At 40.0% G+C, this 24,574-nt stretch overlaps 1 protein-coding gene across 2 annotated transcripts in view; it reads left to right on the top strand.

The window, feature by feature from the left end:
* LOC133578236 (protein polybromo-1-like) overlaps positions 1-24,574 on the top strand; it is a 79,869-nt gene that overhangs the window by 1,970 nt on the left and 53,325 nt on the right. For both annotated transcript variants that reach the window (XM_061932490.2, XM_061932491.2), the window contains exons 2-7: positions 5,369-5,518; positions 5,616-5,713; positions 11,205-11,352; positions 11,471-11,620; positions 17,538-17,654; positions 17,733-17,801. In XM_061932490.2, the coding sequence (XP_061788474.2) occupies positions 5,378-5,518; positions 5,616-5,713; positions 11,205-11,352; positions 11,471-11,620; positions 17,538-17,654; positions 17,733-17,801 (723 nt within the window). In that variant the 5' untranslated portion in view covers positions 5,369-5,377. The remainder of the gene's footprint in view (positions 1-5,368; positions 5,519-5,615; positions 5,714-11,204; positions 11,353-11,470; positions 11,621-17,537; positions 17,655-17,732; positions 17,802-24,574) is intronic.

Genomic DNA, 24,574 nt, shown 5'->3' with positions numbered 1-24,574 from the left:
CTATCAAAATGTAAAAATAGCAATTAAGGCATCATGAAATGACAAGTGTATATTAATAATGAATTAAAAAAAAAAAAACAGTTTATATATATATATATATATATATATATATATATATATATATATATATATATATATATATGTATGTACAGTCGTTGTCAAAAGTTGACATACACTTGTAAAGAACATAATGTCATGGCTGTCTTGAGTTTCCAATAATTTCTACAACTCTTATTTTTTGTGATAGAGTGATTGGAGCACATACTTGTTGGTCACAAAAAACATTCCTGAAGTTTGGTTCTTTTATGAATTTATTATGGGTCTACTGAAAATGTGAGCAAATCTGCTGGGTCAAAAGTATACATACAGCAATGTTAATATTTGGTTACATGTCCCTTGGCAAGTTTCACTGCAATAAGGCGCTTTTGGTAGCCATCCACTAGCTTCTGGCAAGCTTCTGCTTGAATTTTTGACCACTCCTGAAAAAATTGGTGCAGTTCAGCTAAATTTGTTGGTTTTCTGACATGGACTTGTTTCTTCAGCATTGTCCACAGGTTTAAGTTAGGACTTCGGGAAGGACATTCTAAAATCTTAATTGTAGCCTGATTTAACCATTCCTTTACCACTTTTGACGTGTGTTTGGGGTCATTGTCCTGTTGGAACACCCAACTGCGTCCAGGACCCAACCGCCGATGATTTTAGGTTGTCCTGAATAATTTGGAGGTAATCCTCCTTTTTCATTGTCCCATTTACTCTCTGTAAAGCACCAGTTCTATTGGCAACAAAACAGGCCCAGAGCATAATACTACCACCACCACGTGTTCCTGGGATTATCAGGAGCCATCAGTGTGTGAATGTGTGTGTGAATGGGTGAATGTGGAAATAGTGTCAAAGCGCTTTGAGTTCCTTAAAAAGGTAGAAAAGCGCTATACAAGTATGACCCATAACCATTAAAGGCCTGACCTTTTCTCCTCCAAACATATTGCTGTGTATTGTGGCCAAACAGCAACATTTTTGTTTCATATAACCACAGAACTTTCCTCCAGAAGGTCTTATCTTTGTCCATGTGATGTCAGATGAAACAAAAATTGAGCTGTTTGGCCACAATACCCAGCAATATGTTTGGAGGAGAAAAAGTAAGCCCTTTAATCCCAGGAACACCATGTCTACCGTCAAGCATGGTGTTGGTAGTATAATGCTCTGGGCCTGTTTTGCTGCCAATGGAACTTGTGCTTTACAGAGAGTAAATGGGACAATGAAAAAGGAGGATTACCTCCAAATTATTCAGGACAACCTAAAATCATCAGCCCGGAGGTTGGGTCTTCGGGGCAGTTGGGTGTTCCAAAAGGACAATGACCTCAAACACACGTCAAAAGTGGTAAGGGAATGGCTAAATCAGGCAAGAATTAAGGTTTTAGAATGGCCTTCCCAAAGCACTGACTTAAACGGGAGGACAATGCTGAAGAAACAAGTCCATGTCAGAAAACCAGCAAATTTAGCTGAACTGCACCAATTTTGTCAAGAGTAGTGGTAAAAAATTCAACCAGAAGCTTGCCAGAAACTTGTGGATGGCTACCAAAAGCGCCTTATTGCAGTGAAACTTGCCAAGGGACATGTAACCAAATATTAACATTGCTGTATGTATACTTTTGACCCAGCAGATTTGGTCACATTTTCAGTAGACCCATAATAAATTCATAAAAGAACTAAACTTCATGAATGTTTTTTTGTGACCAACAAGTATGTGCTCCAATCACTCTATCACAAAAAAATAAGAGTTGTAGAAATTAGTGGAAACTCAAGACAGCCATGACATTATGTTCTTTACAAGTGTATGTAAACTTTTGACAACGACTATCTATGTATCTAAATATATATATATATATATGTAGATATATATATAACTGTTTTTTTTAAAATTCATTATTAATATACACTTGTCATTTCATGATGCCTTAATTGCTATTTTTACATTTTGAACTTTTGACCACGACTGTATATATATATATATAATGTATGCATGCATGCTTTGGAGCCCCTGCCTCGAAAGAAAATAATGTTTTGCCTTGGTGCCCTTCTAACTTTCTTTGGTGCCCTAAAATATGAGCCCTCCTTTAAGGCAACACTTGCCTTGACCTTAAAAAGTTAAAATCGAGGCCTGCAGTAACACATTTACGTTGCTAATGTTTGCCTTAGAATGAGACAACGGGCATCTTCAGTTTTGTTACGTGAACTTGCAGCATTTCTCTCATTTAGTTTTGTGTTTTTTTGGCATTGGCATCATTTTTCTTTTGCTTTTTTGAAAATCTTGCAGTGGTAATATGATTACAACATTACAATAATTAGTGGTTTTGGATAATTTCTCTATTAGATAGATGCGTTTGATCGTCTAATTATGCAATACTACATTTGTTAACTCTGGACGTGACCAGCCTTGATAGTTCTTCATTAAATGGCAGTATTTTTCAAAAATGTCTCCACCCTACAACACTTGGAAAACAATTATGGAATCAGCAGACTTGGAGGATATTCATTCAGTTGTTTCATTTGGTAAAAAAACAAAATGACACAAAGCTACAGTCATTTCAAATGACAACTTTCTGGCTTTAAGAAACACTAAAATAAATCAGACAAATACATTGTAGTAGTCAGTAAAAGTTTAATTTTTAGATCAAGCAGAGTGAAAAAAATATGGAATTACTCAATTCTGATGAAAATAAATATGGAATCATGAAAAACACACGACAACTACTTTGTTGCACCACATCTGGCTTTTTTTAACAGCTTGCAGTCTCTGAGACATGGACTTAAAGAGTGCCAACCAGTTCTCATCATCAATCCTGCTCTAACATTCTCTGATTGTATTTTATTAGATCAGCTTTGCAGGTTGGAGTCTTGTCATGGACCATTTTCTTTAATTTCCACCACACATTATCCATTGGATTGAGATCCGGACTATTTGCAGGCCATGACATTGATCTTATGTATCTTTCCTCAAGGAAATATTTTACTCTGTTGCAGATATATTATCAACTTGAAAGTGATGACATCATCCCCAAACATACTTTCATTGTTCAAATAAGAGACGTGTCCAAAATATTGATGTAAACTTGTGCATTTATTAAAGATGTAATGACAGTCATCTCCCCAGGTGCCAGTAGCTGACATGCAGCCCCATATCATCCATGACTATGGAAATGTGCATGTTTTCTTCAGGCAGTCATCTTCATAAATCTCATTGGCACACTAACAAACAAAAGCTCCGGCATCATCAACTTGCCCAACTTTCATCCAGTCATCCATAGTCCACAATTGCTTTTCCATAGCCCATTGGAACCTTGTTTTTTTATGTTTAGCTGTTTTGACTGCTTTCATTCAGCTCTTCTGTATTTAAATCCTATTTCCTTTAGTCACTTTCTTACAGTTCGCTCACAGACGGTGACTCCAGTTTCCGCCCATTTGTTCGTCATTTGTTTTCCTGTGCATTTTCGGTTTTCAAGACATATTGCTTGAAGTTTTCTTATGTTTTCTCTGGTCTACCAGTATGCTTGCTTTTTGTACTTGGTCCAGTCTTTACACACTACCGACTGTGAACAATCAGCGTCTTGTGATGTATCTTCTTGAAGAAGTTTGACAATCCTCTCCTTTGTTTCAATGGACATCTCTCATGTTCAAGCCATGATTCATGTCAATCCACCTGGCACAACAGCTCTCAAAGGTGCAAATGCTCCTTTTTGACTTTGAAAATGAAAATTTACGGAGTGAGTCCAATATTTTTTTCCTCGGAATTGAGTGATTCCATCATTTCTTTCACTCTGCTTGAACTAAAAATCCAACTGTTAGTGACTACCAAAATGTATTTTCTTGATTTATTTTTGTAATTCTTAAAGCCAAAAAGTTGTAATTTGAAATGACTATAGTTTTGTGTCATATCTGTCAGCTGTTTTTTTATCTTTAAAATCGAACAACTTAATGAGCATCCACCAAATCTGCTGACGCTATCATTTTACCAAGAGTTGTATAACTGATATTATACATTATAATACATTCTGGTGTTCACACAAACTAATATTCGGTTAGTCTGTCTTTTACGGTACGCATTTACCATTTTATCATATCCACCAGCTTCTGCTCTGTCACAACATTTATTTCTGTCCAGTGTTGCATTCATTATGGGACGGCGTGGCGAAGTTGGTAGAGTGGCCGTGCCAGCAATCGGAGTGTTGCTGGTTACTGGGGTTCAATCCCCACCTTCTACCATCCTAGTCACGTCCGTTGTGTCCTTGGGCAAGACACTTCACCCTTGCTCCTGATGGCTGCTGGTTAGCGCCTTGCATGGCAGCTCCCGCCATCAGTGTGTGAATGTGTGTGTGAATGTGGTAATACTGTCAAAGCGCTTTGAGTACCTTGAAGGTAGAAAAGCGCTATACAAGTATAACCCATTTATATTTATCATTTATTAATGTTTTACCAAGCTAATGTGTATAGTACCCAGTACCCACTGCTTGTTGAGAAGAGCAATTCATTGCCTTCATGTTAGTCTGTTAAATTGCTAGATTGATTGCTAGTCTGTTTTCTATCTAGAGGGCTCTGAATACTAGCTAAATATAGTGGCTAACTTGGCAACAATTACCGCTGCTGCTACATTTTCTTATTCTCTGGCAGACGGGGTGGGGTGTGTGTGAGGTGTGTCAGAAGCAGCGTTACAGTTCGATACCATCTGCTGTACAAAGCTGTATGGACAAGCTCCATCCAGACAGTCTCATTTTAAAGTGTTTACGAATGAGGACGTACGTAACAGGTAGTGCCTAATCTAATTGTGGCGCTTCCAATTTATTGGTGGCGGGCTACCACAAGTAAATAACCGCGTGGGAAACACTGTAATTAGTGTTATTTGTGAGAGTTAAGAGCATTTGGGCACCAGTTCAACCCTAGTTTACGGTTTGTTGATTATTTGGATGGATAAAGTTGAGAAATACAACAGAACCTCAAAGGTGGATCCCAATCCCTTTCGGGATGCAATTTGTGATTTGTTTGATTTTAGAATCAAGGAGACCTAAATAATGACACATTTTTTATAATTTTCCAAGGCTCCTGTTACTCATGGGCCCTTAGAATCGAACGCTTACCCCCTACCCCCTTCTAGAGCCCCTGCCTATTATTGACTTTGAATGATTCAGTTTACTGTCAAAGCAATGTAAACATTGTCATACAAGTGTGTAACGAAGATAACTGCTGTATTGTCACAAACATGTTGTTCTTCTTTTGTTATTGTTACTTCAGCCATATTGTACCAAGAGACCAGGACAGGACATTCAACTTATTTGACGCCTATGAAATTGGTTCCTTTCCTATCTTTTTGCCTCAGGGGTTCGTCATGGCCTTGAAAAGGAGACGGGCGACGTCCCCCTCGAGCAGTGTGAGTGGAGGCGATTTTGACGATAGCCAGGCTTCATCATTAGTGTCGTCAAGTGGGAGAAAGAGGAGAAGGACCTCAAACTTTCCAACGGTGGATCCTGTAATTGTCATCGTTTTTTAATGTGCCGTCGGAATGATGTCATGACGTATGTTGGCATGATGTCATGCAAGTGAGTTTTGACATTGTTGCCTTGCAGATCGCTGTGTGCCACGAACTGTACAACACAGTCAGGGACTACAAGGACGACCATGGAAGGATGCTGTGTGAGCTGTTCATTAGAGCCCCGAAACGAAGGTGCGCACAAGTACAGGTGGCCTGTATGTACAGTACACACTAACATAAATTATTGATGCTGTTCAAAAATAACTACTATATTTATGAGCGCACGGCAGAAGAATACACGGTGTTGTGTCATTACACGGGGGAAGGATGTGAAGTGAAGTGAATTACATTTATATAGCGCTTTTTCTCAAGTGACTCAAAGTGCTTTACATAGTGAAACCCAATATCTAAGTTACAGTTAAACCAGTGTGGGTGGCACTGGGAGCAGGTGGGTAAAGTGTCTTGCCCAAGGACACAACGGCAGTGACTAGGATGGCGGAAGCGGGGATCGAACCTGCAACCCTCAAGTTGCTGGCACGGCCGCTCTACCAACCGAGCTGTATACCGATATGTCACTTTTTGTTCTTTTTTGTTTACTCCCTTATTAAGTCTCTCAGGTGAGGCAGACACTTCTGATGGCGGTGAGGTGAGATTGGTCATGGTAAACATTTGTTGAATTCTCATTCCAAGCAGCTTAAATGCCGCGACCATCATGAAGGATGAGGATTGTATCTTTAAAGATACTTTTTCACTTTAGATATGATACTGATATTGGAGCTTTGAATATTGTCCGTTATCGATGTTGTCTGACAACAATAATAGTTTGAATCAAAGAATATAAATATAAATATGCAGGGAAGTGAATGCAGCATTGCAAATAGATGAGGGTCTACAGTACTGTGTACCATATTGACCTGAATATAAGACGACAATAAGACCAAGTATTTTCCAAGGCAAAATCTAAGACAAAATGTATATATTTTAAATAATATAAGTGAAATTATAACTAGTACAGTCGTACATTGTGTAACAATAAAAATTGCATGTCAAATTAGGGGTGTCCCGATGCAACTTTTTCACTCCCAATAAAACATTGATATAACAATCTTGAGTATCGGCTTACACCGATATTGATCCTGATACAATATCAGCACAAGTCGTACATACTTTTCTTATTGTGTAGTGTCGAATGTTAGAAAATGTTTCATCAAGTGAAATAAGTCAAACAGAGAACACTAACCTATGTATTATTGATTGTCTGGGGTGGACTTAACGTATTTTGCAGACTATTGAGTGCACCGGTGTATTAGCCACACCTACTAAATTTGAGGGGAAATATATTTTTCCATATATTAGCTGCACCGGACTATAAGCCGCAGTGCGAAATGAGTTATTTTCACAGAAAGATTCTGTAAATGTTTACTTACATACCTTAATGGTTTCCAAACAGTGCCTGTAACACAGCAGTGAAATAGCTGATCAAACAAAACAAAAGTCATGGATCGTCATGGGACCACTAGCTGGGGAAGCTAGCTCTCCAGTCAGCTAAACAGGCTCAATAACTCCACGGTGATGTTTTGGTGAATTTACTGAGGAATTTGTGAAAATGAAACAATACAAAAAGAAGAATGCCATTGTAAGGTAATAATACTAATACAGACACTTGTAAATATGTTAGCATATTAGATAGTGCTAACGAGTCGACGCTCGCTTAATTACATTACAATAACATGTACAAATATGCATTAAAACACTTACAGATATCACACATGGGACGGTTTAGTAAGAATAACCAGTGTTAGTTATAGTGTAAAACTTACAAACATTGCTTGGAGTGATGAATGAAGAATCCACACAAGTAAAAACGGTATGGACAGCTAGGAGTCAAAACGACACTTGTACTTCCGGTTAAAAAGCACTAAATGGAAGGACACTGCAGCACCTGCAGTGAGCGAACTCATCCAAAAGATGGCGCCATAGCACAAACAATAACACACCTTTTCAGTATATTTGCTTGTTTAATTTTTTTAAACTAATTGCATTATGGTCATCAGCAAAGTAGAATGCGTAAATTAGCCGCACCGTTTTATAAGCCGCAGGGTTCCAAGTGTTGCGAAAAAAGTAGTGGCTTGTAGTCCGGAATTGACGGTATGCTGTCTTTAGGTTGAAGTGGAGTGGTCACTGTTTTTTGGCAACACCCAGTGGTCACAGTAATTCATCAGATTAAGCTAATGATGCAGTAAATTGAATGATGTGGACACGATTGTTACTGGTTAATTTCTTGTACACTTCTGCCTTGAAGACTTTGTATGTGAATTAATATGCAATTACAACTATTTGACACTTGTTTATATTGACAAATGTGCTGTTGCAGACTGCAATATTGTTCAATGAAGGACACTTATTATGTACTGTATGTTTGGCTGTGAATCTTTGGGCACCACACAATTTGGTTCGGTTCGATTTTTGGGGGTAACGATTCGATTCAAAATCAAATCCCGATTCAAAATGGCGATTTCGTTTCAAAACATTTTTGAATTCAAAATCAAATCCCGATTCAAAATGGCGATTTCGTTTCAAAACATTTTTGAATTCAAAATCAATACTTTTCCAGCTCTATGATCAACTACATTCTTCCACAAAATAGATAAACAGCTGTGATAAATTTCTGTAATACTTAAAAGAAAACTTATTTTGTTTAATAAAATTCTACCCAAACATTAAATAAAGTCAAATACAAATAAGGCAACAAGAGAAGTATCACACACTGCTCTTTTCTGAAATAAATCTGTACAGCAGATATGGGCATCTGCATCAAAAATATGACTGGCCTAAGTGGCTAAACAGGACAGATGAAAGAAAGATACTAATAAAAAATCGATTAAGAATTATTACAAATAAGAATCGCGATTCAATCGAAAATAGATTTTTTTTGACACCCCTAATGTCTAGCTTGTTTGCTATTGTGTGCTTAGCTGTTTTGTAGTTGCTAGCTCCTAGTAGCCATGTTTGCTTTTTGTAAATGACCTGACTAAAACAGAAGAAAAGACCAGTTAACTGGCTGTCCAGCTTTGCACAAGTAAACACGCTGTAGGACTGTTTGTATCGGACCATTTATATCGGAGAGTTTAGATTCAAGTCGATATAATCCGATATTTGGTTTTTTTGCTGATATCGGACTTGTATCATTAGCTATGTGCACATGGACATATTTGATCGGATTAAAAGCCTAACCGGAATAAAAATGCTTCATGTAAACACGCCATTCGGAATATTCCGATTCGATCACACACTTTCGGATCAAAATTTTATGCGGCTCGAGACGGGTGGTTTATATTGAAAGTCATTCGAGTTGTAGCGCATGAAAACGCGTCTTCCGAAATTCAGGTTAGAAGTATCCTTACTCCACATGTCTTTGATGTCAGCTATAGTTTGGTGGTGGAGGGGGGGACTAAATTGAAGCAATTGTCTTGCTGCTGTCTCCCCCCATTCAACATGTACAGAAGTAGCGTTATGTATACTTTTGAGTTTGTTGCTTTAAAACGAGACCAGCAAAAAGAAAAGTATGGCCTCATGTATCAATGTAACAATAAAAGAAGGGATCCAGTTTTCATCTTAACGAGCGGTTTTATTCACGACATTACAGCTACTACAACTGCGAACTGCTAGCCTCAGGAAAGTACACAGAATGTCGTAACATGAATACGCACCACAAACCGTACATATTCACAACATTAAAAGCATAGAACGGCTCCATTTAAAAAAAAGAGATAAAACAAAAGTAGTGAACAGAAGGAAAAGATGATAAATAAATACTGTGATAACTGTGACGATCTGTCACTTCATTTCTGTTTGTGCTTCCTTGTTTTGTGTTTATTTCCTATCAGTGCTCTTATTTTGATTTCCATTTTCTGCATGTCTCCGCTAAGCTGTTGTCCCTCACCTGCTGCTGATTAGGCAGCCCTGCCACACCTGGTGGTAATAAGCAGGCGGCTATTGATGCCTGCCTTGTGTGCTCCTCAGTGCGCGAGGATTGACTTTATCTTTTGAGAACCTTACATGCACAACTGCTTCCTTCTCTGTGTAAATACATTAAAATCTCTCTGCCTTGCAACTGTTTCAGCTTGTTCTGTCTTTCAATGACTATACAAACTGGACGGTTGAGCTTTACCTTACTCACAGGGAACTTTTATTCAGCAGTTGCCATTCAACATATACGGCACACTTCTCCCGGTGCGTCACTCTAAACCAGGGGTGTCAAACTCAAATACAGAGTGGGCCAAAATTTAAAACTGAACAAAGCCGCGGACCAAGGTTGAACAAATTAACCTTTTAATAGGGACCCAAACAAGTTTTGCATTGAATATTGGACAAGCAAGGCTTATATAACTTTATAGTGACATGCAAAATCGAGTTTCAAATAATAATAATAATAATTGAAAAATATCAATGGCATATCAAATACAATTTAAATAAAAATTGAATGCCTCTTTTCTATTTGCAACCTTCTGAGGTAAATATCAACATTTACTTTTTCCACAGGCTAATAAATTAGAAAATAAAATAACAATGAATAAACCAAACATTCAGGACTTTAAACTGCTCAGTTTTCAACACACTGATCTAATCTGATGTGCCCAAGCCAGATACCTGCCATCTTTTCTTGGATGCTAGTTCATTAATGTCGGGGCTCAGGCTTTGAGCTGAGGCATCTTTCATTATCGAACAAAGTTGTTCATCAGTTATTATACCTCGTCCACCCGGACCACAGTCTTGGGGGCGTGCTTTAAAGGCACTGCATTTATCGTCCTCCACGAGCCGTCTGCTTTTCATCCATTCCAACCTCCGTGCGTCGGTTGAGGTGGGCGGGGTTGGGGGGGCGGGGTTTGGTGGTAGCGGGTGTGTATATTGCAGCCCGGAAGAGTTAGGGCTGCATGGGATTCTGGGTATTTGTTTTGTTGTGTTTATGTTGTGTTACAGTGCGGCTGTTCTCCCGAAATGTGTTTGTCATTCTTGTTTGGTGTGGATTCACAGTGTGGCGCATATTTCTAACAGTGTTAAAGTTATTTATACGAGCACTGTCAGTGTAACCTGTATCGCTGTTGGCCAAGGATGCGTTGCATTCACGTGTGTGTGCGTGCTGAAACCACACATATTATGTGACTGGGCCAGCATTCGCTGGACCGGGTGAAAAGCGGACGTGACGATTTTTGGGAGGGGCACTGAAATTTGAGAGTCTCCCGGGAGGGTTGGCAAGTATGAGAATTAGCGGTGAATGCGGTGTTACCGCGGCACTGCCGCTGAATATAATCGGCGGGCCAGCTCTAGTGTTAATTTGATATCGCCTCTAGGGCCAAGTGAAATTACACGGCGGGCCAAATTTGGCCCGCGGGCCAGAGTTTGACACCCATGCTCTAAACCCTCCGGGTAGGAACACCACACATACAAGCAATTCCTATTGCTACAGCAACGGCCCTTCCACAGGGATGAATGTAAGGAGTTTTCTATCACTATATTTGATGTCCTTAATATTTTCTGTGTACAGTGTGAGTGACTTAGTTGTTCATTTTAGTTCCGACTTAAACTTGACTCTCATCGCCGTCGTAGGATCAGGACTCACATGTAAACTACGGACCACCTGTACCCTGCTTGGAGCTTTACACCATCAACTTTCCATTTCTAGGAACCAGCCAGACTATTACCACGTGGTGTCTCAGCCTATTGACATGATGAAGATCCAGCAGAAATTAAAGATGGAGGAATATGACGATGTGGAGCAACTCACCAGTGACTTTCAGCTCCTGTTTAATAACGCGAGAACATATTATAAGGTAACAATCCATAATCAAACACCCTGTGGAGGAAGTATGGGCTCTTCGGTTATACAGGTGTCCCAATGCATTTGTACTGTACATGTTGTGTAAAGATGAACTTTTTTCTTGGGAGCAGTCTGACAGTCCTGAGTCTCGGGCAGCTTGCAAACTGTGGGACCTTTACCAACGTACCAAGAATGAATTTGTTCAGCCGGTGGATGACGACGAGGAAGATGAAGATGGCTTCGATGCACAAGACAACCCCAGTGGATCTACTGAGGACGAGGTGATGCAAGTGAAATTAGTCGGACACAACACGTATGTTTAGGCTTCACAGGGGTGTCCAAACTTTTTCCACTGTGGGCCACACACTGAAAAATCAAAGCATGCGGGGACCATTGTGATATTATTCAATTCCAAAACCAATACAATACTGTATGTAGATTTTATAGATTTTTTTTAACCTTTATGGCTCCTCTCAACTTTGGTTCCACGAATCCGAAAGGGTCCCAGTCATAATTTTTTTTTTAAAATAAGCCTTTGTTTCAGTGCTTAAATCTCTAGATCAACTTCAAATCTATCTCGTGATATACAGTATTTTTCTTTTTTAATGTTTTATCTAGGGCTGCAACAACTAATCGATTATAAAAATAGTTGGCGATTAATTTAGTCATCGATTCGTTGGATCTATGCTATGCGCATGCGCAGAAGCTACTTTTTTCTTTTCTTTTTTTTTTATAAACCTTTATTTATAAACTGCAACATTTACAAGCAGCTGAGAAAGAATAATCAAAATAAGTATGGTGCCAGTATGCTGTTTTTCCCCCCAATAAAATACTGGAAAGGATAGAAATGTAGTTTGTCTCTTTTATCCGATTATTAATCGATTAATCGAAGTAATAATCGACAGATTAATCGATTATCGAATTAGTTGTTAGTTGCAGCCCTAGTTTTATCCCCTTTTATGTTAAAGAAAACCTGTTTTCTTTGGCAAAAACACATTTGCAATATTTTCCTGCACTCATAAGTGTTAGAAATAAGTAGTAGAATTTGCTTTTATTTTTTACATTCAACGCTTAAATATTTAGATCAAACTCAGATCAATCTGTTGATTATAAGTTTTTGTAGTTTTTATGGTTTTTATTTTTGGTTGTTTTATGTCCTTTTTGTCATAGAAAACTTATTTTTTTAGGACAAACACACAAAATATGCAATATTTTCCCAAAAAATATTTCAAAGTGTAATATTTGATGTCAACTATTCAGAGCCCTAATATTTTCAATAATTCATAACATTCATTATTATTTTTAAGCAATGACATTGCAGCTTTGTGTAATTAGAGTCAACAATATTGTTACATTTCACCTGTATGCTTCTTTATTCCACTTTTTAATGTTTTTTTTGTGATAGTATTTTTAGAATGAGCCACGGGCGCCCTAGTTCAAGTGGTGGACTGTCCCTCTCGTGGGTGGTTGGGCGGGGGGCTGCGCCTGGAGGCCTGGGGGGCTTGCCGCTGGTTTGCTTGCTGGCTTAGTTTGGCAGGGGACTGACTCATGGGGCGTCGTGTTAGAATGGTGTGGAGCGCCTGCAGGGTCATGGGCTGTGGTGGGTGACCGGCCTCCTGGCGGTAGTTCTTGGTTGCCTCTTGTGTAGATTGGAGGGGCTTTCTGGGGGTGGTGTACAGGCCCTCTGCTCTTTCTACTTATAGCGCACACACACACATATAGGAGTTTCAGGGATGTCCTGCAGGGAGGCATGGCGGGGGAATGAGGATGCATCTATGGGGCTCCAGTCCTCCTGTCTTGTCCTCTGCTCCTCAATTTTAACTGCATGTTAGACATTTAGGTTTGGGGTCCCGGCATGTTAGGGACCCACCATGGCCTTGATGTCCCCCAATTTTAATCGCATTATTAGTTCCCACCCGCAGACATATCTCCCTCTTGATGTACACACATCAAGAGGGACTGGAGGTCGTCTGTAACGGCTGATCTCCTAATATTAACTACACAGTAGACATTCTGGGGGCCTTATACCCTTCCACATCACATGCACGGGTGGTTTGGGGTTCGGGGGTGCGGCGCGCCCCTCATTGCCTCCTCGGCCGACGCAGGATCCGGGGACTGCGGCCTGGTGGCCTGCCATTCCCGGACAGAGACCTCGCTGAGGGTGTGAGGTTTTGAATATTTTTACATTTAATTTAATTAATGCATTTTTTTTGTGTGGCGTCGCATGGATTTCGCTTACTGTTGGGCGGGGTCCGTGCCTCTCTGGTCTGGCCTTGCGCTGTGGGATCTGTGTCGGTGACTTGATGCAGGGGCAGTGCAGCCCTCTTGTTTGCCGTGGGTGCTGTGTCGAGGTTGTTTGGGCGGGTTTGGATTGGAGAGTAGAGTCTTTTAGTGGGGGAGGTGTTGATGTCTCTTCTTTGTGTGTTGGCGTTTGGGCTGACTGGCGAGCTGGCACTGGCTGGTCTCCATGGTCCTGTTGGCGTGTGGTTGTCTGTCACGGTTTTTCGGTCGCTTTGATTTGATCGAGTAGTGCTGTTTATCTGGGGTATTGCAGCCATTGTTTCTGCTGCCGTTTGTTTATCGTGTCGGCGCCCGTTCCTGCTGGGTCCGGTGCGGGGGGGTGGCTGATGTTGTGACTTGTGGCAGCGCGCACACATGTTGGTTGTTGGGGCTGGCGAACTTGGCGGCTTTGTTCTCGTTTGTTGTCGTGTTGGTTGGCTTGTCGGCCGGGCCTGCCCTCGCGCTCTGTCGCGCCATCCTTCATGCCTAGTGTCGTACCGTCGTCTGGGTGCGGGCTTGTCGGAGGTTGTTCCTAGGGGGAAGGAGTGTGCGGCCGGACCTGTGGGGGGAGTTATCGGCTTGTTCTCGGTGGACAGTGGGTTCCAGCGCTGGATCACTGCCTTGTCTGCCTGTATATGGATTTGTTTGTTTGTATATGTTTGTGTGTGTATTTATGTTATTATTATTGTTATTTATATGTGTGTGTATGTATATTTGTATGTATGGATGGCTGTAGGTACAGTCCAGGCCAAAAGGTTGGACACACCTTCTCATTCAATGCGTTTTCTTTATTTTGTCATGAATATTTACATTGTAGATAGTCAATGAAGGCATCAAAACTATGAATGAACACATGTAGAGTTACCGGTATGTACTTAACAAAAAAAGGTGAAATAACTGAAAACATGTTTTATATTCTAGTTTCTTCAAAATAGCCACCCTTTGTTCTGATTACTACTTTGCACACTCTTGGCATTCTCTCGATAAGCTTAAAGCACACCTGTGAAGTGAAAACCATTTCGGGTGACTACCTCTTGAAGCTAATCGAGAGAATGCCAAGAGTGTGCACAGCAAATTTACAGTATTTTACAAAGCATCCATGTAATGTACATTTCATGTAAATGCACAATCTGAATTAGATCTGGATCAAACTTGGTTTAATGATTTAAATTTTGCACCTTAAAGGCACGCGACTTCAAAACAGGCAGCATTTGAGAAATATATACAGGTGAATATCATCCATCCATCCATCCATTTTTCACCGCTTGTCCTTTACAAGGGGGGTGCTGGAGCCTATCGCAGCTGCACACGGGCGGAAGGCGGGGTACACCCTGGAGGACAAGTCGCCACCTCATCGCAGGGCCAACACAGATCAATAAATTATAAATCATCCTGACAAAATAATTTAGGAGTTCAATTCAAAAAGTACACTTTTTATTTTCTCAAGACTCACTGCACACAATGGAACATTTTGAGAGTTAAATACATAATTTTAATGACTATACAAACCCCGTTTCCATATGAGTTGGGAAATTGTGTTAGATGTAAATATAAACAGAATACAATGATTTGCAAATCCTTTTCAACCCATATTCAATTGAATGCACACCAAAGACAAGATATTTGATGTTCAAAATCATAAACTTTATATTTCTTTTGCAAATAATATTTAACTTAGAATTTCATGGCTGCAACACGTGCCAAAGTAGTTGGGAAAGGGCATGTTCACCACTGTGTTACATGGCCTTTCCTTTTAACAACACTCAGTAAACGTTTGGGAACTGAGGAGACACATTTTTTAAGCTTCTCAGGTGGAATTCTTTCCCATTCTTGCTTGATGTACAGCTTAAGTTGTTCAACAGTCCGGGGGTCTCCGTTGTGGTATTTTAGGCTTCATAATCCGCCACACATTTTCAATTAGGAGACAGGTCTGGACTACAGGCAGGCCAGTCTAGTACCTGCACTCTTTTACTATGAAGCCACGTTGATGTAACACGTGGCTTGGCATTGTCTTGCTGAAATAAGCAGGGGCGTCCATGGTAACGTTGCTTGGATGGCAACATATGTTGCTCCAAAACCTGTATGTACTTTTCAGCATTAATGGCGCCTTCACAGATGTGTAAGTTACCCATGTCTTGGGCACTAATACATACCCATACCATCACAGATGCTGGCTTTTCAACTTTGCGCCTATAACAATCCGAATGGTTCTTTTCCTCTTAGGTCTGGAGGACACGACGTCCACAGTTTCCAAAACCAATTTAAAATGTGGACTCGTCAGACCACAGAACACTTTTCCACTTTGTATCAGTCCATCTTAGATGAGCTCAGGCCCAGCGAAGCCGACGGTGTTTCTGGGTATTGTTGATAAACGGTTTTCGCCTTGCATAGGAGAGTTTTAACTTACACTTACAGATGTAGCGACCCACTGTAGTTACTGACAGTGGGTTTCTGAAGTGTTCCTGAGCCCATGTGGTGATATCCTTTACACACTGATGTCGCTTGTTGATGCAGTACAGCCTGAGGGATCGAAGGTCACGGGCTTAGCTGCTTACATGCAGTGATTTCTCCAGATTCTCTGAACCCTTTGATGATATTACGGACCGTAGATGGTGAAATCCCTAAATTCCTTGCAATAGCTGGTTGAGAAAGGCTTTTCTTAAACTGTTCAACAATTTGCTCACGCATTTGTTGACAAAGTGGTGACCCTCGCCCCATCCTTGTTTGTGAATGACTGAGCATTTCATGGAATCTACTTTTATACCCAATCATGGCACCCACCTGTTCCCAATTTGCCTGTTCACCTGTGGGATGTTCCAAGTAAGTGTTTGATGAGCATTCCTCAACTTTATCAGTATTTATTGCCACCTTTCCCAACTTCTTTATCACGTGTTGCTGGCATCAAATTCTACAGTTAATGATTATTTGCAAAAAAAAAAAATGTTTATGAGTTTGAACATCAAATATGTTGTCTTTGTAGCATATTCAACTGAATATGGGTTGAAAATGATTTGCAAGTCATTGTATTCCGTTTATATTTACATCTAACACAATTTCCCAACTCATATGGAAACAGGGTTTGTATCTTATATCTTATAGCGAGTAAATAAAAACTATTTTGGTATCTCATAAAATTTTAAAAATTGTCCAAAGGTTAAATATTATAAAGTACTGCTTCACGCTCTAATCAACAAAGAAATAATAAAGAAAATCCTCAGCCTTTAATTGGCCTGCTCCATCTTCTTACTTTCTGGCGAACCTGGGGCCTCATGTATCAAGTGTTGTGTGGATTTCCTACTAAATATTGTAGAATCACACAAACAGTCCCATTATACTGTGTTCATGAGCGAGGGTGAACATGTAGCGCCACAAATAAGCCAGATATACAGGTGAAATTTAAAAAAGTTAGATCATGCAAAAGTTAATTCCTGTCAGCAATTCAACTTCAAATGTGAAAGTAATATGTTATATTTACTCATTACATCCAACGTGAGATACGTCTGGCCTTTATTTGTTATCATTTTAAAGAACATAACTAAAATTTTCTGAGATTTTTAAATCAAGGTTTTCATTAACTGCAAGCCAGAATCATCAAAATTATATGTAAAGAAGACTTGAAATATCTTAAGTTGCATGTTATGAACTTATGTCATTTATTAGTTTCACTTTGTAAATTTAATTGCTGGAATAAACAAACCTTTGCATGATATTCCATTTTTTTTTAGTTTCACCTGTACTGTATTTTGCTTTTGTCTATTGTATAATCGGGGTATGACTGCAGAGGACTAATAACGATTGTATTAGAATGTCAGTGATTGATGTTTGATTGAGAGGATGTTGTCATTATATCGCTGAAAGGAGTCATTTTAAATAAGCTATCTTTCTCTGCTTCCTCTGTGACTACATCCATAATAACAGAGCGCACCAACCTGCTTGAGAGATGCCCTCGAGCAGCTCCTTGATGCCATGGTGACATACGCCGAGCCCTCAGGCCGCCTGGTCAGCGAGCTCTTTCAGAGGATGCCTTCTAAAGCGGTACAAACCATTCCCTTAATCCTTTTAGACGGAATGAATGACTTTGATTTAATTTACAGTTTGTCTTGTTTTGTGTAGCACTATCCAGACTATTATGCTATCATCAAGGAACCCATAGATCTGAAACTCATCGCTCAAAAGATTCAGGTATTACTTTCCACTGGTCGCCGCTTTGCATCTAATGGCAGTATTCAATAATAGCTGAGGTGGTCTACAAAAAACAGTAACCACTTCTCTACAATTAGCATTGTACACAACCTCATTATGTTGTTTTTATTTTGCATTGAAAGCTACACGCCTTTTTTAAAGGAGACCTATGATGAATTTTGTGTTTTCGAACGTATAAATGTTTCAGTGTTGGATACTTGTGTTAAACAATGCCAAAGCGTCAAATCATATGGTTTGTGCATTTTGACGTGAGCTTGCACGCAGATTTGGATGCCTCTGTTTTGCGGGGTTTTGCAGTCTGACTACGTTGTGATGTCACAGTGAGGTGGACATACTTATTAGGACACAGGTGTCAAACTCAAGGCCCACGGGCCAGATCTGGCCCCTCCACGTCATTTTATACGGCCTGCAAAAGCCTGGAAATAATATGTGTCAATAAAATACCTTATATTTTCTTTCTTTACTTTCTTATTTTCCTACTAAAGGTACTAGGTTTTTTTTCTAGTTTGACAGGGAAAAATAGTGTCCAATATTGCAACAAATATTATATTATCTAACTTTTTTGCTCAAAATCCAAATAAATACTTAAATATCTGCTTAACTTAAGATTTCGAAGCAAGTTATCCATCAAATTGTACACTATAAAAATTAAAAATAGATTTTACTGTAAAATTTAGGGAGTTTTTACAGCATATTACTGTAAGTTGAAAAAAACGACCAATGTTAGTTTTTTTACAGTAAAATTCTGTCGACTGGACTGTCAGTTGTTTTTTTTTACTGTAAAATCCACAGTTGATGATTTTATGGTACCACATTTTATTATTGTAAAAAACTGGCAGCCGAGTTGCTAAAATGAAATTAGACAGTGGTACTGTATTTCTATTTACAGTAATATGTTGTAAAAATAATAATAATTAAAAAAAACACCATTTATTTTACAGTAAAAGTCTGGCAACTAAGCTGCCAGTTTTTTCTATAAAAACAGTGGTAAAATCCACAGATTTTTTTTACTCTTTACGTACATTTTTTTTAAAATATTTAAATTAATTAATTATTTACTGTTACAAGCGGCCCTCTAATGGCAGCCATGACTGCGGTGTGGCCCTCAATAAAAACAAGTTTGACACCCCTGTATTAGGACATTCAGTCAAGCTCTCAGTCTGCTTCAGGCTGAGTGGAAACACAAAAAATATAGGATAAAGTATTGTTTTCATATAATCGTCGCATTTGCATAGTCACACCAATGTGCGACATGTACACTAAAATGGCCCTAGTGTGTGAATATGAGTGTGAATGTTGTTTATCTGTGTTGGCCCTGTCCATGGTGTACCCCACCTTCTGCCGAATGCCGCTGGGATAGGCTCCAGTACCCCAGCCACCCCAAAAGGGACAAGCGGTAGAAAATGGCGCCCCCATACGGGTCGTTTAAATTAGAATCTGAATCAAAGCAATTAGGCCTAGTGAACAAATCAGGAAAGCCAGATTTGGAGTCAGAGTCGTCTGACTCATGCTGGTTGTTGGGGCCTAATTCGGTGTATGATCAGTCTGTAGTTGGAATAAGGACATAGCAACCTGAAACGTGCTTGATGACGCGCAGACATAAAGTCCTGCCACATTGGACAACATAGCAGCCTCAAAAAACAAAGATGGCCACAGCTGATATTAGTGCGATTAATACTGTGGCGACCAAACAAGCATCCCCACCCCCATATAATATACAGTATTTATCTGTCGTGAGTATTTATACTGTTTGTTTCTGTTGTTGTTTGGGAATGGATGTAGCGTTTCGTTCACGTGTCGGTTGACATTCGAACCACAGCAAGGGAAACATGCTGATGAATGAGATGCACTGTCTGATGAGCAGGAGTGCACACATTGGACACCTGATACTAAGCCAAGAGATCCAAGTGTGAGTTTGTCGGTCATGGTCAGACATGTTGAACAGGGGGCGAGGATTTTCCTCAAGGTCACCAGAAAGTGGGCGACTAGATGGATGTTTCAGCCACAAGTGTGTGTTTTCCCATGTGGCTTGGCTCTTCTATGACCTATTAAAGCGTTCATCTATGGCAGGGTTGTCCAAAGTGTGGCCCGGGGGCCATTTCGGCCCGCAGCTAATTGTTTACCGGCCCGCCATACATTCTGGAAATGCTATTTCAAAAATGAAAAAAAAAACATTTAAAAAAGTGGAATGAGGTGAAATCTAACTAGAAAAAGTTGCAATGTTGACACAAAGCTGCCATGCAAGCTGTTTTTTTTCTTTTGTCTATCTTTATTTTTTTGCCATTGCTCAAAAAAAAAAAAAATCAATGTTATAATGAATTATTGACCTATTCAAAGCTCCAATTATTTCAAATATTTCACTTTAAAATGTTTTATGTGGAAAATATTGTATATATTGTGTGGTTGCCATACAAACACATCAACGTTTTCTTTGCAAAAGAGCATAAAACAAACAAAATAATAGTTCAAACGTAAAATCGACAGATATATCTGAAGTTGATCTCGTAACTTAAGTGTTGAAAGTAAAAAACAAAAAACTAATAAAAATGTATCACTTTATGAGTGGGGCACCTTTTGAATCCCAAATATATTTAATGGGATTTTATTGATCTTTTCACTGTGATTACTCAAAAATAATAATGAATTAAAATCAATAGTGTCCTGCAGTATTGATCTTTTTAAGGCTCTATTTACTTCACATCAAACATTGCTTTCTGAATGCTTTGGGCAGTGGGGGAAATACTGCATATCTCAGTTTTATTATAAAAAAATAAGTTGTCTTTGACAGAAAAGGCATAAAACCTTTTTGGGGTTTTTTAACTTTATTTTAACCTGAAGTTGATATACTGTAGAGATTTACTGTAAGCGTTAAATTAAAAAAAATTATAATAATTTGACTTGTTTTTAACATTTTAATGACTTAGACCAGGGGTCTTAGACACGCGGCCCGTGGGCCGCGTGTCTGAGACCCCTGGTTATTTTGCGGCCCGCACCTTAACCCCTGGTTATTTTGCGGACCGCACCTTAATATGAAAATGTTATGTTAGTGCGAGTTTTATATGAATGGCGCTTGACAGCGTCATACTTGCCAACCCTCCCGATTTTTCCGGGAGACTCCCGAATTTCAGGGCAACCATTCTCTCGAATGTCTGCCAATTTTCACCCAAACAACAATATTAAGGGTGTGCCGTGATGGCACTGCCTTTAGCGCCCTCTACAACCTGTACAAACAGCGTGCCAGCCCAGTTACATGTTGTAAGAGGCTTCTGCAGACACACGTAAGCGACTGCAAGACATACTTGATCAACAGCCACACAGGTCACACTGAGGGTGGCCGTATAAACAACTTTAACACTGTTACAAATATACGCCACACTGTGAACCCACACCAAACAAGAATGACAAACACATTTCGGGAGAACATCCGCACCGTAACACAACATAAACACAACAGAACAATTACCCAGGACACCTTGCAGCCCTAACTCTTCCGGGCTACATTATACACCCCCGCTACCACCAAACCCCCCCCCCCGTGCGTCGGTTGAGGTGGGTGGGGGGGGGGGGGGGGGGTTTGGTGGTAGCGGGGGTGTATAATGTAGCCCGGAAGAGTTAGGGCTGCAAGGTGTCCTGGGTAATTGTTCTGTTGTGTTTATGTTGTGTTACGGTGTGGATGTTCTCCCGAAATGTGTTTGTCATTCTTGTTTGGTGTTGGTTCACAGTGTGGCGCATATTAGTAACGGTGTTAAAGTTGTTTATACGGCCACCCTCAGTGTGACCTGTATGGCTCTTGATCAAGTATGTCTTGCAGTCACTTACTGTACGTGTGTCTGCAGAAGCCTCATACAACATGTGACTGGGCCGGCACCCTGTTTGAATGGTGAAAAAGCGGATGCGACGACTGGTTGTAGAGGACGTTAAAGGCAGTGCTATCACGGCACGCCCTTAATATTGTTGTCCGGGTGAAAATCGGGACAAATTCGGGAGAATAGTTACCCCGGGAGATTGTCGGGAGGGGCACTGAAATTCAGGAGTCTCCCGGAAAAATCGGGAGGGTTGGCAAATATACTGCTAGGGCGGGATAGCCATTCAAAGAGAGTGAATTCATTAAAAAGTGCATGTTAGATTTTTTTAAGCAAACTTTTCTTGCGGCTCAGCCTCACCCAGTTTTTGCATCCAGTGGCCCCCAGGTAAATTGAGTTTGAGACCCCTGACTTAGACCCTTTATGGTCCCGGGAGCCCTAAAGGTAAAAAACAAACAAAATCCATATATTTTGTTATGGTTTGAAAATGAAAAATATCAAAATGGCCCCCGCATTCTTTAATTTTTCCGTGTGCGGCCCTCAGTGGAAAAAGTTTGGACACCCCTGATCTATGGCCTCGTAAACAGAGCACTCACGTCTGTTGTGTGCCAGCTAATAATGTATGCTAACAGTGTACTCCAGTGGCCGTTGCAGCTGTTGTTGTTAATGTTGAAAACCCCAGTCTTTTGTTTGGTGATCCTTGCAGATAAACGCGTTGAGGGTGAGAACTCTGTAGGTACACCTGACACCCCGGGAAGGTAGTTTTTGTAGTTGTGGCGGTCGTTGTGATGAGTTGTGACACTTCAAGCAGGAATGAGCTGTCTGGCTGTCAGAGTGGCTTGCAGTGGGCGGCTTGGATCTATCTTGTAAATCTGTATTGGCATAATAAAAGAAACAAGGGTACATGCCCCTTTCGTACCCAAAGTAGGAAGGCTAACAATAATCAAACGAAGGGCTCGCTTGGAAATGTTTAGGAGTAAGATTTAGATTTGCACCCTCAGGTGATTTGATCGATTGTTGTTCAAAAGCAATTAATGGAAACACAACCAGGAGCACAATGATACTCAGGGTGATCAGTCCTGCATCCCAGGCGGAGAAAGGGAGGAGTAATCCCACTCACCTGTTAAGGGAGGTCAGGGGGGCCACGGGGATTGAGAATTACTATACTATTAGCTATAAGACTAATGAAAAAATCTTCACGCTATCTGTATCTGTCTACTGTTAGCTATAAGTCTGATGAAACAATTGAAACATTATTTTTAACCCTATACTGTTAGCTAGACTCATGATACAACTTAATAATTATTTGTATTTGTCTATTAGCCATTAACTTTAACAATATGCAGTCACAGAACATGCAAAAATATAAATACATCTCGCGCCTGAAAGAGTGGCAGCAGATCACAGTAGCTCCTGAGACTTTCTTCATTTTTACTTTATTCCTGGTGTTCTCAACTTTTTTTTCTTTTTTTTGTATCACTTATCTTTTTCAATCAACCACTGATAATGGGTCTTGGATGTTTTTGTGTATTTACGTTACTTCTCTTTTTTTTTCATGCCGTTTTGTTTTTTATCTGTGCTCAATTGAGGGGCCAGTGTTCTGTCGAAATTTATCAGCTTCCTCAAAAAAAGCAACCAGTTGCGTAACTTGATAGTGGGGTCTATTGAATTACGCAGCCAAATAAAAAAAATGCAACTTTAATTTTCGGCACGCCGATTTGGATATCAAATAACGCTCCAACTGTAGAATTGCAATTATTTCCTTCTTCAATGAGTTTATGTTTTCGCCAGGTTTACTTTTTAGCAACATCAATACGTTTCTAAAAGTCGATTTGTGAACTTCCTAACGCTGTATTTGTCTCCCTGGTTACTGTGGGTTAATATACAATGTGAACTACCTCAAGCTGTAATTATCTACAATATTAATATTCCTGTTTAAATGGAGGTTAAAATGAAAATGTGCCTGTAGAAGATACAATGAATGCAATATAATTTAAGATGACTACTTACTTGTGGAGTACAGGTAAAAGCCAGTAAATTGGAATATTTTGAAAAACTTGATTTATTTCAGTAATTGCATTCAAAAGGTGTAACTTGTACATTATATTTATTCATTGCACACAGACTGATGCATTCAAATGTTTATTTCATTTAATTTTGATGATTTGAAGTGGCAACAAATGAAAATCCAAAATTCCGTGTGTCACAAAATTAGAATATTACTTAAGGCTAATACAAAAAAGGGATTTTTAGAAATGTTGGCCAACTGAAAAGTATGAAAATGAAAAATATGAGCATGTACAATACTCAATACTTGGTTGGAGCTCCTTTTGCCTCAATTACTGCGTTAATGCGGCGTGGCATAGAGTCGATGAGTTTCTGGCACTGCTCAGGTGTTATGAGAGCCCAGGTTGCTCTGATAGTGGCCTTCAACTCTTCTGCGTTTTTGGGTCTGGCATTCTGCATCTTCCTTTTCACAATACCCCACAGATTTTCTATGGGGCTAAGGTCAGGGGAGTTGGCGGGCCAATTTAGAACAGAAATACCATGGTCCGTAAACCAGGCACGGGTAGATTTTGCGCTGTGTGCAGGCGCCAAGTCCTGTTGGAACTTGAAATCTCCATCTCCATAGAGCAGGTCAGCAGCAGGAAGCATGAAGTGCTCTAAAACTTGCTGGTAGACGGCTGCGTTGACCCTGGATCTCAGGAAACAGAGTGGACCGACACCAGCAGATGACATGGCACCCCAAACCATCACTGATGGTGGAAACTTTACACTAGACTTCAGGCAACGTGGATCCTGTGCCTCTCCTGTCTTCCTCCAGACTCTGGGACCTCGATTTCCAAAGGAAATGCAAAATTTGCATGGTTGGGTGATGGTTTGGGGTGCCATGTCATCTGCTGGTGTCGGTCCACTCTGTTTCCTGAGATCCAGGGTCAACGCAGCCGT

The sequence above is a fragment of the Nerophis lumbriciformis genome, linkage group LG38 (genome assembly GCF_033978685.3).
Source record: "Nerophis lumbriciformis linkage group LG38, RoL_Nlum_v2.1, whole genome shotgun sequence".
NCBI classification, from domain to species: domain Eukaryota; kingdom Metazoa; phylum Chordata; class Actinopteri; order Syngnathiformes; family Syngnathidae; genus Nerophis; species Nerophis lumbriciformis.
Note: the sequence above shows the minus strand (reverse complement) of the source record. Positions and strands in the feature narration are given on the sequence as shown.